The following is a 16,410-nucleotide window of genomic DNA, read 5'->3' on the forward strand; positions in this document are numbered from 1 at the left end:
CAAGTGCCCTTCTAGCAACTGTGGCCAATCTAGGTCACAAGTACTTGGCAGAATCCTAAAATTTAGCAACATTGCATGCTATGTACCTTCAGGGATAAGAAGGCTTTCCCCAGGTCTATTTTAATAATAGTTTATAGATTTCGATTCAAGAAATTTGTTCAAACCATTTTTAAATCCAGCTACACTAACTGCTTTTACCGCATCCTTTGGCAATGAGTTCCAGGCTTAGCTATGCGTTGAATGAAAAACTATTTTCTCTAATTTGTTTTATATGTACTACTATGTAATTCTGAAAGTGTAAATAGATCAATTCATGCCTACCCAATTCCACTCCACACGGGATTTTATTGATCTCTATCATATCACCCCTCAGCCTTGTCTTGGTTTAATTCTCCAAGCTAAACAGCCCTAACCTCTTTGCCTTTTCTCACTTGGGACATTTCATCTCCTAAATCATTATGGTCACCCTTCTCTGTACCATGTGGGTTTGAGTCTTTTGAAGAGACAGATGGGGAAATTCGAACAGCTTTGGGTAAAGCATAGAACACCAGAGTTAAAAAAGCAGTGTCGTCAGGCACAGTGGTATTATAGAAAGGTGGTTTGTCAGGCTAAGCAACAGTATTTTTCAAAGTTGATTAAGGAGGATGATTGTCCATCAAGGTGGATGCTTTCAGTTATGGCTACTCTGACGGATACTCAGTCTGTGGGTCAAGTGATATTGCCAAATGTGGTGGAATGTGTGGCAGAGAATTTTAGCTCCAAGGTGGAAAATTTGCGACTCCTGACCTTGGATGGAGGTGGATTAGTAAATGATTTTAAATGGTTTTGATGATAGAGAGTGGTGAGATGAGAGTACTCATACTCCCTGGCAGGAATTTCAGTTGGTGCCAATGAAGAAGTTGGAGAAGGTTATGAGGAAGGTGAGGAAATCAATGTCAGCACTGGATGTTATCCCTCCTAAGTGGTTATTATTGCCGATTTATGGTCTTTTGCCATTAGTATTAGCAATGGTGAATCAGAGTTCATCAATGGGTATCATGCACAGAGACTGGAAGCATGCTACTGTTTGACCAGTATTGAAAGTAATACAATTGGATCTATTAAAACCTGAGCATTACGGGCTGATATCCAACTTTACTTGATCGGTGAAAATAACAGAGCGGGTGGTGGCTAGAACATTCGGCTGATTTTATTTCTGTTTTTGACTTGAATCCGAGGCAAACTGTGTACTGTGTGGGGTACAGTACAAAGATTACATTGGTGGAATTGATCAATGAATTGAGAGGTAGATTGGACTTGGGTGATCAGGCTTTAATGACCTCTTTGGCTCTTGCCTCCTCCTTCGAATGGTGGATCATGAGTTATTATTACAACGGTTAAGTAGGTTAGGTGTGGATGGTATGTGGATGACCTCCTGTTGATATGGGGGGTTAAGAAATTGAGCCCTAATTTAGTGGGCTTGCAGAATGGTTTAGAAGCAGTAGAAATGTGGTTGGTTATGAATAAGTTGGTCTTAAGTGTGGAGAAGACTATGGTTTGTTGGATATATGGTGGTCATGGAGAACCGAGTTCTTCTGTGATGCTGTTTGGATGATCTTTGCCAGTGGTGGAATAGTTCAAATATCTGGGTGCATTGATTGATAATAAGTTATCTTTTTCACCTGCCAAAGAAGGTTCTTAAGGTAAATCAAGTTGAAGGGGTGCAGGAGTTGTCTGTTAATTGAAATGTGATTTCAGATTTAACAGCTTTTTTAGAAACAACTCAACAACTTTTGTGAGTGTTTTACTCTACTTGTATCATTTACCTCTGAGCTTGAAACAATTTTAGTTTTGAAAAACTACTTCAAGAAGAAGATTACGTATTTTGTGGAAGGAAGTTGCAAGTATTTCCAGATGTTTCTAGGACTACAAAACTTACATGTAGGCAGTTTTTGCAAATTAATGGTAGGGTGTGGCCCTAGGAGCTACTTTTAAAAGAATTTCCTTTAAAGTGTTTAATTACCTTTTTTAATATTAGTTACGTTTTTATGAACCAAATCAGCTAGAGAAGCTCTTGACAGATAAGGAAGCTAAATTATGTTATCATAGGTGAATGATGTTTGTTAGATCGTCTTGTAGAATATTCCAAGAATAATGTATAATTGGTGATATACGTTTCTTATTATACTTTCCTTTTCACTCCTTCTCCCTTGACGACGGCTATTTTGGTTTCTTATAAGTTATTATTGTACTTTACTTTTTAAATTATTAAATTAAAAAAGGACTATACCAGAGATGCCCAAGTCCAAAAGACAGTATAGTAAGATAGAATGATCAACGAAATCAAACACCACAGATAAACCTAGAGTGAGAAGAAGAATTGTTTTATCTTTGTCTAAGTAATGATGTACTGTAGTGGTGAGACCTAGCAGAGGTGTTTCGGTGCTATGTGCCTTCCTGATACTGGTCTGGTGAGGGTGTAATGAATTAGATTTCTTTAAGAAGTTCAATAATTGCTGTAGGACTAGATTTTCTGCAATTTTCAAGACAAAAGGCAGTTGTGAGATAGTTCCATAATTATAAATAACAGAAGGATGAAGTCTTTGTTTTTTCTGTTTGGGTAAAATGCAAGCTGATTTCCATTCCACGGGAACTAAACCAAGCTTTAAACTACTGGAAAGAACAGAGTGTAGAGGAGGTGATGAGTATGTCAAATTTTTTCACATACTGTGAATGGAAATGGTCAAGTGGTGAAGCGTCAGTTGTTAAGATGGCAGTAAGTGTTGATCTGATATCAGCTGTAGAAGGTAGAGGAGCCGACGAGAGAAGGAAAAATTCTAGACCTAGTCCTTAGTGGAGCGCATGATCTGGTGCGGGAGGTAATGGTGCTGGGGCGCCGCTTGATAACAGTGATTATAATATCATTGGGTTTTATGTTAGCTTTGAAGTATATATAGGAAATCAAATACGTTAGCGTTTAACTTTAAAAAAGGAGACTATGATAAATCAGAAGAACGGTGGGGGGAAAAAAAACAAATTAGAGGAGTGGCTGCGAGGGTCCAAAAATTTACATCAGGCGTGGATGCTGTTCAAAAACACCATCCTGGAAGCCCAGGCCAAATATATTCCGCGTATTAAAAAAGGAGGACGGAAGACCAAACGACAGCCGGCGTGGTTAAATAGTGAGGTGAAGGAAGTTATTAGAGCTAAAAGAAAAATCCTTCAGAAAATGGAAGAAGGAACTGACTGAAAATAATAAGACACAGCATAAGGAATGTCAAATCAATGCAAAGCACTGATAAGGAAGGCTAAGAGGGACTTAAAAAAAAAGATTGCATTGGAGGCAAAAACACACAGTAAAATTTTTTTTAGGTATATTAAAGCAGGAAGCCGGCAAAAGAATCGGTTGGATAACTACATGACCAAGGAGTAAAATGGGGTGATCAGGGAAGACAAAGTCGTAGCGGAGAGATTAAATGAATTCTTTGCTTCGGTCTTCACCGAGGAAGATTTGGGTGGGATACCGGTGCCAGAAATGGTATCGAAGCTGACAAGTCGGAGAAACTTAATGAATTCTCTGTAAACCCGAAGGATGTAATGGGGCAGTTCTACAAACTGAAGAGTAGCAAATCTCCTGGACCAGATGGTATTCATCCCAGAGTACTGATAGAACTGAAAATGAACTGTGGGGTTATTGTTAGTAATATGTAATTTATCCTTAAAATCGAGCGTGGTACCGGAAGATCGGAGGGTGGCCAATGTAACACCGATTTTTTTAAAGGTTCCAGAGAAGATCCGGGAATTATAGACCAGTGAGTCTGACGTTGATGTCGGGCAAAATGGTAGAGCTATTATAAAGAACAAAATTACAGAGCATATTCAAAAGCATGGATTAATTTGACAAAATCAACATGGATTTAGTGAAGAGAGAAATCTTGCCTCACCAATCTACTACATTTCTTTGAAGGGATTGAACAAACATGTGGATAAAGGTGAGCCAGTTGATATTGAGGCATATTTTTCAAAGCACTTTGGGAGGCTAAGTTCCATAGGTTTCTATGGAACTTTGGGAGGCTAAGTGCTTTGGAAAATGAGCTTGATTGTGTATCTGGATTTTTAGAAGGCGTTTGACAAAGTACTCCATGAAAGACTCCAGAGGAAATTGGAGAGTCATGGGATAGGAAGTAGTGTTCAATTGTGGATAAAAACTGGTTAAAAGTTAAAAAACAGAGAGTAGGGTTAAATAGTCAGTATTCTCAATGGAGAAGGTTAGTTAGTGGGTTCCCCAGGGGTCTGCTGGGACCGCTGCTTTTTACCATATTTATAAATGACCTAGAGATGGGAGAACTAGTGAGGTAATTAAATTTGCTGAACACACAGTTATTCAAAATCGTTAAATCACAGGAGGATTCTGAAAAATTACAAGTGGACCTTACGAGACTGGGAAAATGGGAAGTCTAAATGGCAGATGACATTTAATGTGAGCAAGTGCAAGTGATGCATGTGGGAAAGAGGTGTCGTCGTTGGTGATACGTTTCAAACCTTCTGCTCAGTGTGCTGCTGCGGCTAAGAAAGCAAATAGAATGTAGGTATTATTAGGAAGGAATGGAAAACAAAACTGAGGATATTATAATGTCTTTGTATCGCACCATGTGCGACCACCACCTCGAATATTGTGTTCAATTCTGGTCGCCATGTCTCAAAAAAAAGATATAGTGGAATAGAAAAGGTGCAGAGAAGGGCGACGAAAATGATAAAGGGGATGGGACGACTTCCCTATGAGGAAAGGCTAAAGCGGCTAGGGCTCTTCAGCTTGGAGAAAAGGTGGCTGAGGGGAGATATGATAGAGGTCTATAAATAATGGTGGAGTGGAACGGGTAGATGTGAAGCGTCGTTTACGCTTTTCCAAAAATACTACAACTAGGGGGCATGCGATGAAGCTACAGTGTAGTAAATTTAAAACGAATTAAAGAAACTTTTTCTTCACTCAACGTGTAATTAAACTCTGGAATTCGTTGCCAGAGAATGTGGTAAATGCGGTTAGCTTAGTTTAGTTTAAACAGGTTTGGATGGCTTCCTAAAGAAAAAGTCCGTAGACCATTATTAAATGGACTTGGGGAAAATCCACTGTTCCTCAGATAAGCAGTATAGAATGTTTTGTACTTTTTGGGATATTGCCAGGTATTTGTGACCTGGATTGGCCACTGCTGGAAACAGGATGCTGGGCTTGATGGACCCCTTTGGTCTTTCCAGTATGGTAATACTTATGTACCTTATGTAAGGTTGAAAGAGATCTACACCAGAATCTTTCACAGTGATGTACTTGTCTTTTTAATAAAAGATCAAAATTGAACCATACAACTTTTATTTTCTAAATGTATATGCAAAGATAGGCCTTAAAGGAACTAGTTATTATATAGAAATTTTAATTCAGTATCCCATGCAGAGGTATGTTAGTGTAAGGGCAGGGCAGAAAAGTTCAGAATCATAAGAAAAATTATCACTGAATTTATCTTTGGTGTGATTACTGAGATCATGAGTATATCTTGGTGGGGGGTGGGGGAAGCAACTCTAGGGAGAGTAAGATGAAAACTAATAAAAGAGTGATCAGTCCAAGGTTGAGCAAGGGGGGGAGACTGTTACAATTTTTTCCATTCCTAATAATTCCTAATATTCTATTTGCTTTCTTAGCCACCGCTGCACACTGAGCAGAGGGTTTCAACGTACCATCAATGAGGACACCTAGATCCTTTTCTTGGGCGGTGACTCCTAATGTGGAACCTTGCATCACATAGCTATAGTTTGGGTTCCTCTTTCCCACTTTGCACTTGCCCAGTTTCATAAGGTCCTCTTGCAAGTTTTTGTAATACTCTTGCAATTTAACAACTTTGAATAATTTGTGTCATCAGCAAATTTAATTACCTCACTAGTTATTCCCATCTCTAGATCATTTATAAATATGTAAAAAAGCAGCGGTCCCAACACACCTCTGGGGAACCCCACTATCTACCCGTCTCCATTGAGAATATTAACCATTTAATCCCACTCTTTGTTTTCTATCTTTTAACCAGTTCTTATTCCATAATAGGACATTACCTCCTATCCCATGACTTTATTTCCTCTGAACTCTTTCATGAGGTACTTTCTCAAATGCCTTTTGAAAATCCAGATATACGTCAGCCGGCTCACCTTTATCCATGTGTTTATTCACCTTATCAAGAAATATAGTAGATTGGTGAAGCAAGATTTCTCTTGACTAAATCCATGTTGGCTTTGTCTTATTAATTCATGCTTATGTATGTGATCTATAATTTTGTTCTTTATAAATAATAGTCCTCACTATTTTGCCCGGCACAGACGTCAGGCTCACCGGTCTATAATTTTCCAGATCACCTCTGGAACCCTTTTTAAAAACTGGCGTTACATTGGCCACCCTCCAATCTTTCAGCACCATGCTGGATTTTAAAGATAACTTAAATAGTACTAACAAATTGCTCGCAGATCCAGAAGTCTGCGAAGAGTATCCCTGATGGCTCCGATCTTGATGTAGGAAAATGTCTGATAAAGGATGAGCAAATTCTAAGTACCCGTCTCGAATAACCTCTAGTACCCACCGGTCTGAAGTAAGCTGGGCCCACCTCCCCTGAAATTGTGCCAACCGAGCACCTATCTGGACTAGAGGCTGGGCCCGCAAACCTTCATTGTTGAGGACGGGGAGGAGGACGGAAAGGAATTCCCTGCCTCTCGACTTCCTCTACAACCTCCCCGAAAGGACTGAGTCCTTTGGAAAAACCTGGAGCGTTGAATTGTAAAAACTCTGCCCGGCCTATAACGACAAAAATCATGGCTTCTACCATGACCGGAAACATTGCATGCCCAGACCCTCTGGGACGATCCTCAGGCAATCTAGGAACCTTAGCCTCACCCAGGCTATGCACCAGCTTGTCTAATTCCTCACCAAACAGAAAGGAACCTTTAAAGGGAAATTTACTAAGCTTGGACTTAGAAGCCGCATCCGCCGACCAGCCACGCAGCCAAAGAGACCAACGGGCCATGACGGAAATCATAAAGAACATCTGCCAGAAAAGCCAAGCCCATTTCTATCTTTGCCACTTCAGCATCCATGGCTGAAAGATCATCCGAAGCACAGTCCAAAACTCTTCTGACCAGCGAAAACAAGCCCTGCTAATAAGGACCCACAAATCGCAGCTTGTACTGCCAGAGCAGAAACATAAAAGAATTCTTCAGCAAGGATTCAATACCGGCGATCCTGGGTATCTTGCAAAACCGTTCCACCGTCCACGGGCACAGCGTTCCGCTTGGTAACCGCGGACACTACCGCATCTACTACTGGGAGACGCAAAAGCTCTTTACCCGAGTCAGGGACCGGATAAAGCCTGACCATAGATCTAGCGAGTCGAAAAGCAGATCAAGAACCTCCCACTGAGCCTGAATAATATCCCTATATCCTGATGCATAGGGAAAGATCTACCTGCCTTGCAAATACCTTTAACCAGCAAATCTACCTTTCTGGGCTCCGCCACTAGGACATCCTGATCATCAAAACGCAAAGTAGAAGAAACCTGAGAAATAAGCTCCTGAAGGTCATCTTTATGAAAAATCCTTACCACTGAAGAATCCTCCCCCACAGGAAGAGACTGTGCTCCATCTTCTGGCTGCTCAAGGTCCTCAGAAAATTGCTCCTCAGGAATTCATGCCTCCTCTTCCAAAGATGGCATTTCCTGATCATGGGCAAGAGAAAAATCCTCATCTGCCTCCACAGAGTGCCTGACCCGCTTAACAGCCAAGAAGAGCCCTCCAGAGCTCTTTTCCATGGAGGGTCCACAGGAGCAGCTTTATGTAGCAGGAATGCTTGGCACATCTGTACCACAAATTCAGGCGGAAATCAGACGCATCCTCTGAAGAAACGGAGTCTGAGAAGGAGCAGAGGCGCAGTACTCAGCGAAGCCCGGGGCACAGCACTCAGCGAGGCATTCAAAATGGTGGCGCTTCCACCAAAACTGGAACCGGGAGTGAGGGAGAGGCAACCGCAGGTAAAACGCCGAATCAGAACTCGCCCCCTCCCCCGCCAATGGCGCAGATGATTTCACTGCCCCTGCACCCTGCTCTACAAAAACCTCTGCAGTCATGCAGAATTTACAATCCCCGCTCGTGCCAAGCCCCCGCCGCTGACAGACGGTGCAACAGCGAAGCTTTTCTGACATAGCTGTCAGCTGTTCAAACCCCGATGAAAGGCCAAAAGAACTCGGGAAACACAACGTAGGAGCTGCCCTGCTCTTTAAACGAAACAAAACTCGGCTCCGTTTCCTTTTTTTTTTTCTTCAAGTAGCTGCCTCTCCCGCTGCAGCTCCTTGTGCCTCTGGGCAAGTCACTTAACCTTCCATTGCCCTGGTACAAAATAAATACCTGAATATATGTAAAACCACTTTGAATGTAGTTGCAAAAACCTCAGAAAGGCGGTACATCAAGTCCCATTTCCCTTTCCCTGCCTCCAAAGCTCTTCCCCTGAAGAGCTGGAGGAAACTGCTCTTTTTTTTTAATGTGAGCTGTAAGATAATTAAAAAGCCCAGCACCAAATAAAACAGGGAGGATATGGGGGGAGGGAATGAGTGTAACACCCCCAAGCACCAAGAGACCCCCACAGGCCTCTGCCTCACTCAAAAAGTTTTTTTTATGTTTATTTTAAAGATCACAGAACTAATTCAGCTATAGGAAGAATCCTTTACAAGAAAGAGAAATAAAGTACAGAAGAGAAAAATACAGAGACTGAAGGGCTCACCACCCTGAGATTACTGGATCTCTTTCTAGCTGGCAAGGGCTCTTATTGGCTCGCTAGAGTTACAGTTTTTTTCTCAGTCTCCACCTGCTGGAAAGCGTGCACAACCCATCAGTCACATTCTGGGCCAGTCCGGAGGGACGCTAAGGAAACTATCGTTATTCACACTGGTGCCTAACAACTGATGGAACGTCTAAAACCGCTTCTTTTGATCTAAAATACTGCCTTCTATCTGGGCAGTATAATGTACACTTTTCACCAATTGTAATGCGGTCTTATACCGCTTAAAAGACCCTTCCCAATTCTGTTTCAGAGCTACAATTCTTGGTTCTTCTCCATAGATGTTCCAATCGTCCATGACTTCTTGAATTCCGACAGATTTAAGTATACCAAGGGACCTGATGCTTAACTGGACGTCCTAAAAATTAAAGAAGACAGAGGGGCTCATTTCAAAAGAGAAAAGCGTCTAAACAGTGTCATAACGCACCATTTGGATGGATTTCATCTCATCCAAATCGGAGTTTTCAAAACCTGTTTTGCAGGCATCTATCTATGTATTTCATCTGCAGTGCATCCAAATCACAAGGGGGAATGTCAGGCATGTTTTGAAGGCAGGATTAGGGCGTGCCTAACACTTGAACGTTTTACAGCCAAAATGGAACAAAACCAAAACATCTAGGCTGAAAACTTCAACGTTTGGTCTAGATCTGTTTTTCTAATGAATAAGAACACAAGAAGGTGCTCTAAGTAACCAGAATGGTCACTGGAGAGATTCAGGAATGACCCCTCCTTACTCATCCAATGGTCAGTGGACCCCCCCCCCCCCCAATCACCAAAAAATGTGAATAAAAATTGTACTCCGCAGACTCTATGACAACCTCAGATGTTGTAGCCAGGTCCACTAGGGTAGCATGCACGTCCCTGGAGTAGTGTAGTGGTGGGTGCAGTGCACTGTAGATAGGTGGACCTCCCTCTACCTATTACACTTGTGGTGGAAACTATGAGCCCTCCAAAACTCACCAGAAACCCACTATACCCACAAATAGGTGCCCTCTTCATCCATGAGGGCTACTAAAATAGTGTACAGTTGGGGGTAGTGGGTTTTGGAGGATTCAGTAGACAAGATAAGGGAACAATGGTGAGATGTGTACCTGGGATCATTTATATGAAGTCCACAGCAATGGCCACTAGGGTGTCCCACTGCTCTCCAGGGATGTCTGGGGGCCCAGTCTACTAAAAATGCTGGACCCTCCTACATCCCAATTGCTTGATTTTGTGCGTTTTTAACATGTGTGGGGTTTTTTGTTTTTTCCAAAAATGGCCTAAAAACAAAAACGCACAAAGCACAAATCTTGTTTGAAACGTTATTTTTGAAAAATAGGCACTTTTTACTTTTTGAAAATGGGTATAATTTCCTATTCAGATTTGGTAAGTTTAGTGCAAAATGTCCAAAGTCCAACTTAGATGCACGATCAAAAATGTCCCTCAAGAGTATCAACTGTCAAAGGAAAGGACATTATTCCAAATTTCTAAATGATCTGACACATTGGTAAGATCTAATTGGGAGAGAACCTTATTACAAAAATTAGTTGGTTTTACTTTAGGTCTAGTAAGTGTAGTAGTTAACACAGAAGAGGGAGTGGACAAAGACACAGAAAGGGTAAATTCAGTGAAGAAATGATCCAACCAAGGAATGTGAGTCCAATCAATTTCTCTTCTGAGTGGTCCAGTGAAAACTGACAACCAATGTAAAACATGACATTTCTTGTGAGTGGTGTGCAATTCACAAATTGTTAATGAGTGTGTATCCAGAATAGACAAAAAGTCAACAACATCTTGCTAGGCTAGCCTTGTTAAAAAATACTGGTATGCAAGTTATATTTCTGCTGCAGGACATATAATACAGCACATTTATTACAGATCCTTCAACTCAGTGATGTGTGAGGAAGTATTACATCTACTCAACCCATTCAGTTCCCTACAGGAAGCAGGACCTACTTTTGTTGAGTTCCCTGTGACAGTCTTGAAGCCTCTGCAGCAGCTTTTCTTGCTTCAAATTCCTCTCTTTTAAGCACCTCTCCAGTTCCCCTGTAGCCTAGCTCTACCAGCTGGCGGGCAAGTTCTTCATCCTAAAGGAACAATGAGAGGGTCTACTCAACTGCATTTAATCCGTTTGTAGGAAAGAACTTTTAGCAAAACAAATACTGCCATTTATTAAAGACTTTAGATTACAAATCAAAAATAAGAAGTATTTTCTTCTTTTCTCCAGTGATGCATAGCTATGCCAAATACATAACCTTGAGCAGATTATTTCAAAAGCAAAATAAAAGAAACAAGATGGAAAACATTATAGTTAGTGGTATACTGAGGGGGGAGTGAGACGGGGCCAAAGCCCCTGGGCACCAGATAGAGAGGAAAGGAACATTGGCTGGCCAAATGTTTTATTTTATTTATTTTGGCATTTATATCCCACATTTTCCAATATACATTGTTTAAATGTGGCTTACAATATGTATGATTAGTTACATTGATTAGATTTGTTACATGTGGAGGTGTATTTTCAAAGCACTTAGGCTTACAAAGTTACATAGAGGGGCATTTTCGATAGAACGTCTAAATCAGAATTTAATTCTGAACAGGAAAGAAGGTCATTTTTGAAAAAGATAGACGTCTATCTTTTGTGTTCCAAAATGCTATGGACGTCTTGTGATTTGGACATCCTTTTTTCTGATCTACTTTTGAACAAAAGACATCCAAATGCAAGACATCCAAAACAGAGGAGGAGTGGCTTAATGGTTAGTGCAGCGGGCTTTGATCCTGGCAACATGGGTTCAATTCCCACTGCTGCTCCTTGAGACTTTGGGCAAGTCAAATGCACAAGGGGCATTTTTGGATATATCTAAGTCTGAATTTGGAAATTTTTTGTCAAACATCCAAAATCAGAACAAGAAAGGTCAGAGAAAAACGTCTAAAAAGAGGTTTTGAAAATACTGATTTGGACGTTTTTGTGAGATAAATGTCTAAATGCAGACTTATGTCACTTTTGGGACGTTTATCTCTTTAAAATGAGCCTGATAGTAGCCTCTCAGGCTCATTTTCAAAGCACTTAGCCTCCCAAAGTTCCATAGAAACCTATGGAACTTAGCCTCCCAAAGTGCTTTGAAATATGCCTCTATGTAACTTTGTAAGTGTAAGTGCTTTAAAAATGAGCCCCTATCTGTAATAAATTTATTGTTGTGGGTGTAGGAGGGTTGATAGTTCTTTGCATGCTCCTAATGATGCGAGTAGGGTGTTTCTTGAGATTTACAGTGAGGTGGGTTAGTTCCATTGGTGACTAGTCACTTGTCTGTGATAAGAAGGATTGGTTGAAGGCTAGTGTGAAGCGTAATTTGATAAGTACTTTCAGATTTATATGAGTGATTTGGAGTTACTGTTTGGGTCTTCGTAGAAAAGTTTTTTGAAGAAACATGTTTTAAGATATTTACAAAAAATCAGGTAGTTCATGCTTCTTTTTTTTTTTTTAAATATATCTTTCTTAACTCAGAACAGAGGAAATAACTGAAGAAAAAGAAACAGCTGGACATATGGCATCCAAATACAACACCATATCAGTAACATAGTCATAAAAATACAAGTTCAACTATACCCAAAGCGTTCTGGCAGGCAGTAATATACCTACTCCATCCTGAGTGATTTTACAATATTCCCCAAATCAGAAAAATAAAATAAAATTATATAAAACAAAACAAAGATATGATAAAATAAAATAAAGCCAAAAAACAAAGAAAATTTTATACAACCAGCAGATTATACCTAACCCTTTTTTTCTGTCCTAAATTAGAGTGGACATCCCCTCTTCTCCTGTTCTCCCCCCAGGGGCAGGTAGATTGACATATCGTTGCCAAAGGTCACAATACTGTTGTTTTTGTAAGGATCTCACTGTCTTAATCTGACGAAGGGCCCAATCCGCCACTCATAGCGGTATGCCAGACCTTAATAGATGGTCCCATTTCATCTGCCCAGGATTGCAAAATACATTTTTTTAACTAACGAGAACAGTAACACAAATCTACATTGTGCATCATTGAAACCCCCCAGTCTTAGAGGAAACCCATCTCCCAGGAGCAGCCCTCGATATGTCCAATTAAAAGAACATTGCAATGTCTGCTCAATTGTATGCAAGGCGTGGGACCGCAATTGGGATAAAGCTGGACACTCCATGAAAGAATGTAAATAGGTACCCTGAAATGCTTTACACTTAGTGCATATGTCATTCTCCCAAAGACCCATCCCCCTCCCCCTCCGCCGTGTTATGTACACTCTATGCAGAATTTTATATTGCATGTCCTGCAGGGCAGCATTTGGGGTGACACTAGAAAGCTCCTGTAGAACAAACTGTAATTGTTTACTTGAAAAATCTTCAACGAGATCCGACTCCCACCACTGTGCCAGTGGATCCAAATAGTTGAGATTTCTGCTATCTCTAGCCAACTGATATCCACTGTGACAAAAAGATCTGATCTATTGAAGTAAATCACAGTTAGTGGAAAAAAAAAAAAGATAGTGACCCACTTGCAAAAAGTGAAATAAATGAGAGGTCAAGTGATGCCATACTGAGAGAGCGGATGCCGGTGGAAAGAGCTCCCAAGACTCGCCCCTAAAACTGACCTCCAAAAGATTTTTTCACTAAACCCTTGAATGTGACAGTGAAGGTAAAGAAGCAGAGAGTCAAAGTTCGATCTGCAGCAAGGTATTTGGAGAAGGTAATGGCAGCTAAAGCGCAACGCCAAGAGAGGGACAAAATGCAGTAAGGCGAATCCAAGATGGCGGCCGGAGGAGACTCTGGAACTTCTAGCGTTAGCTCCGCATGGGTGGCGGAGATCGTGTCTGAAGTGAAACAAGCCATTGAGGTGTCGCTGGATAAAAATCTACAGGTGATTACCGACAAACTAGACAGTGTGGACGGGAAGTTGGAGGTGATGCGTGGGGAGTTCTCAGCATATTGTCAGCGCGTATTGGATCTGGAAGATCAAGTTCAGCAGCTCACTGCATCAAATCTAAACTTTCAGTCTAAACTCAAATTGCTGGAAGAAAAGATTGATGATATTGAGAACCAATCGAGGCGAGGGAATTTGCGGTTGGTCGGCTTACCAGAATCTATCCCTGAATCAGATTTGAGAAAATTTCTGGAATCCTGGCTGGAATCTGAGCTGCACTTGCAATCAGCAGCGGGGCCTTTGCGGGTGGAACGGGCCCATAGACTGGAAACCAGGAGGTCAGCAGAGCTCAGGCCTCGTGTAGTCATTCTTAAAATTCTGAATTACGCACATAAAGCAGAGATTCTGAAGGCCAACAGAGCTATGAGCCCACTAAAATACGAGAACAAGTCAATCCTGTGCTTCCATGACTTCTCTGCTAGAGTCTCGAACATGAGATGTGCTTTTGCTCCTGTTTGTGCAGAGCTACATAAGCACAAGGTCCAGTTTGCTTTGTTGTAACCGGCGAGGTTAAAAGTTTTTACAAATGGTACATCACAACTTTTTGATTCACCAGAAGATGCAAGCATTTTAGCTGGGGGGTGAGCTGAAACGTAGAGCGGAGGCTGGATCGTGAGAACGGCAGCCGAGGCGACAAGAGGAGAATTGTTGTTATCCATGCACTTGTGGTGGTTTGCTGCTGAAGAGTTGGGATATGTTGCTTGTCTACAGGACTCCTGGTTTTCTTTTAAAGTCGCTTGAAAAACATTGAACATAATAGAAAATTCAACTATTTTATTTTATTTTGGGGAGGGGGCATTGCGGGGGGGGGGGGGGGGCAGGGAGTTGGCTGTGGGGTAGGGACGGATGTCTCCAGAAAGTATGAAGCTGTTATTTTTTTGGTTACTTGCTCTTCACCGATGTGGGAGCCATTTAGTTTGTTTGAGATTGGGATGGTATTGATAAGGTACTGTAACATGTGAGATTGGTGGGGTACTGTGGCCACTGCAGTCACAGTGTGCAGGTTAGGGGGGGGTGTTGGATAAATGTGTTAATGCAGGAGTGTGTGTTGGTTGTGTGTTTGTGCTGAATAAGCTGACACCAACAGAAGGTTATCTCACCACAAGAGAACCGAAGCCAACACACACAAACCACAGGAGAACCGGGATTAAGCACAGGGATTAAGATGTAAGTAAGTGAGACATATAGATCTTGGGTATTGTTGGGGGGGGTTGCGTTTTTTTTCTTTCCAAAAGGGGGGGTTTAATGCTACAGAAGTTGCAATCTCCTCATGATTTCCCCTTGTGTTTGGCACAACATTAACACTGATATGTTGGAGGGGGTATATTGTTTTTCAGAAGAATGGGTCTGTGGGAGGATTTAAAGGGGGAGAGGTAGATGGAGGGGATATATATGGCATATGCTAATGAAGATGCACCAGTGTTTATGTTAGCTATGTTTACATAGCTGCAGCGGGAGACACACTTTTTTTTCTCATTTTCATTAAGTGGAAACAAGTTAGTTCAAAAGTGAGGGTTGAAAACATTTTTGCATTTCATTATGGAGAAGTTGGGGGAGTGGGAGGAGGGAGGATTTCCAAACTGACCTCAGTCCACATGTTGTTGGACGGAGAGGGGTTTAAAAGAAGTTGGTTTCAGGGATGGGGGTCTGGGGTGGGGAGGAAGGGGAGGGAGGTTTTGAAGCTCGTTTTGTTTATTTTTGTGTACGGGTTTTAGTATGGGATTTTTTTTTCTCCTGGGGCAGGGTGTATGCAATACCGATTTTTTGGAAGGTTGGGATCAGAGGGCTGCTGGCTTGGACAGCCTTTTAGTCGGTTATACTATATATCTGCATAAGAGATCATAATTCTTATAACAAGACCGGAGGGTAAAACTAGTTTCCTGGAATGTTAATGTAACTTCACCTATTAAACGACAAAAAATTTTACATATTCTGCATCGTCAGAAGGCAGATATTGCCTTTTTACAAGAGACCCACTTATTAGTGACAGAACATTTGAAGTTCGGGCAATGGTGGGTGAGGCAAGTAATTGATTCTCCGGCAGTTCACCGTAAGGGCTTCTGGTCCTTGTGCGTAGGGGGTTATATGTAGTGATTCCGCAGTCCCGGAGGGATCCCAAGGGGAGGTTTCTATTGATTAAAGGTCTTGTTAATAAGGAACTAATGTGTATGACCATGGGTGGATAAGAGCCATTATTCAGAAAGTGGCGGGGATGATTGATTTACCCATTTTGATGGGGGGGTGATCTTAATATGGTACACAACCCAGCTTTAGATAAATCTCGAGGACTTGTACAGGAGGAGAATTCTTCCAAAGGCATCCCGTTACTTTGCTTGAGTTTAGACCTTTTAGATGTTTGGAGAAAGCTGCATCCCACGGAACAAGACTATACGCATTTGTCTCAAGCACATGGAACTCAATCTAGAATTGATTACTGGCTCCTGTCAGTGAAGCGAAGATACTTACTTGTAGCAGGTATTCTCCAAGGACAGCAGGCTGATTGTTCTCACATGTGAGTCGACGTCCGCGTCGGCCCAGGAATCGGTATTTTGCAAGCAAAATATAAACAAAGTTTTGCCAGAGTCTTCTGGATCACGTGCACCGCGCATTCGTGGACTGATTTCCCGCCCGTCGCAT

General features: G+C 41.6%; 1 protein-coding gene across 1 annotated transcript in view; it reads right to left on the minus strand.

The window, feature by feature from the left end:
• Positions 1 to 16,410, minus strand: part of CFAP299 (cilia and flagella associated protein 299) — an 816,705-nt gene that overhangs the window by 760,534 nt on the left and 39,761 nt on the right. The window contains exon 2 of the mRNA XM_030190588.1: positions 10,775 to 10,905. Coding sequence (XP_030046448.1) covers positions 10,775 to 10,905 — 131 coding nt within the window. The remainder of the gene's footprint in view (positions 1 to 10,774; positions 10,906 to 16,410) is intronic.

The sequence above is a fragment of the Microcaecilia unicolor genome, chromosome 2, assembly GCF_901765095.1.
Source record: "Microcaecilia unicolor chromosome 2, aMicUni1.1, whole genome shotgun sequence".
In the NCBI taxonomy this organism is placed as follows: Eukaryota; Metazoa; Chordata; class Amphibia; order Gymnophiona; family Siphonopidae; genus Microcaecilia; species Microcaecilia unicolor.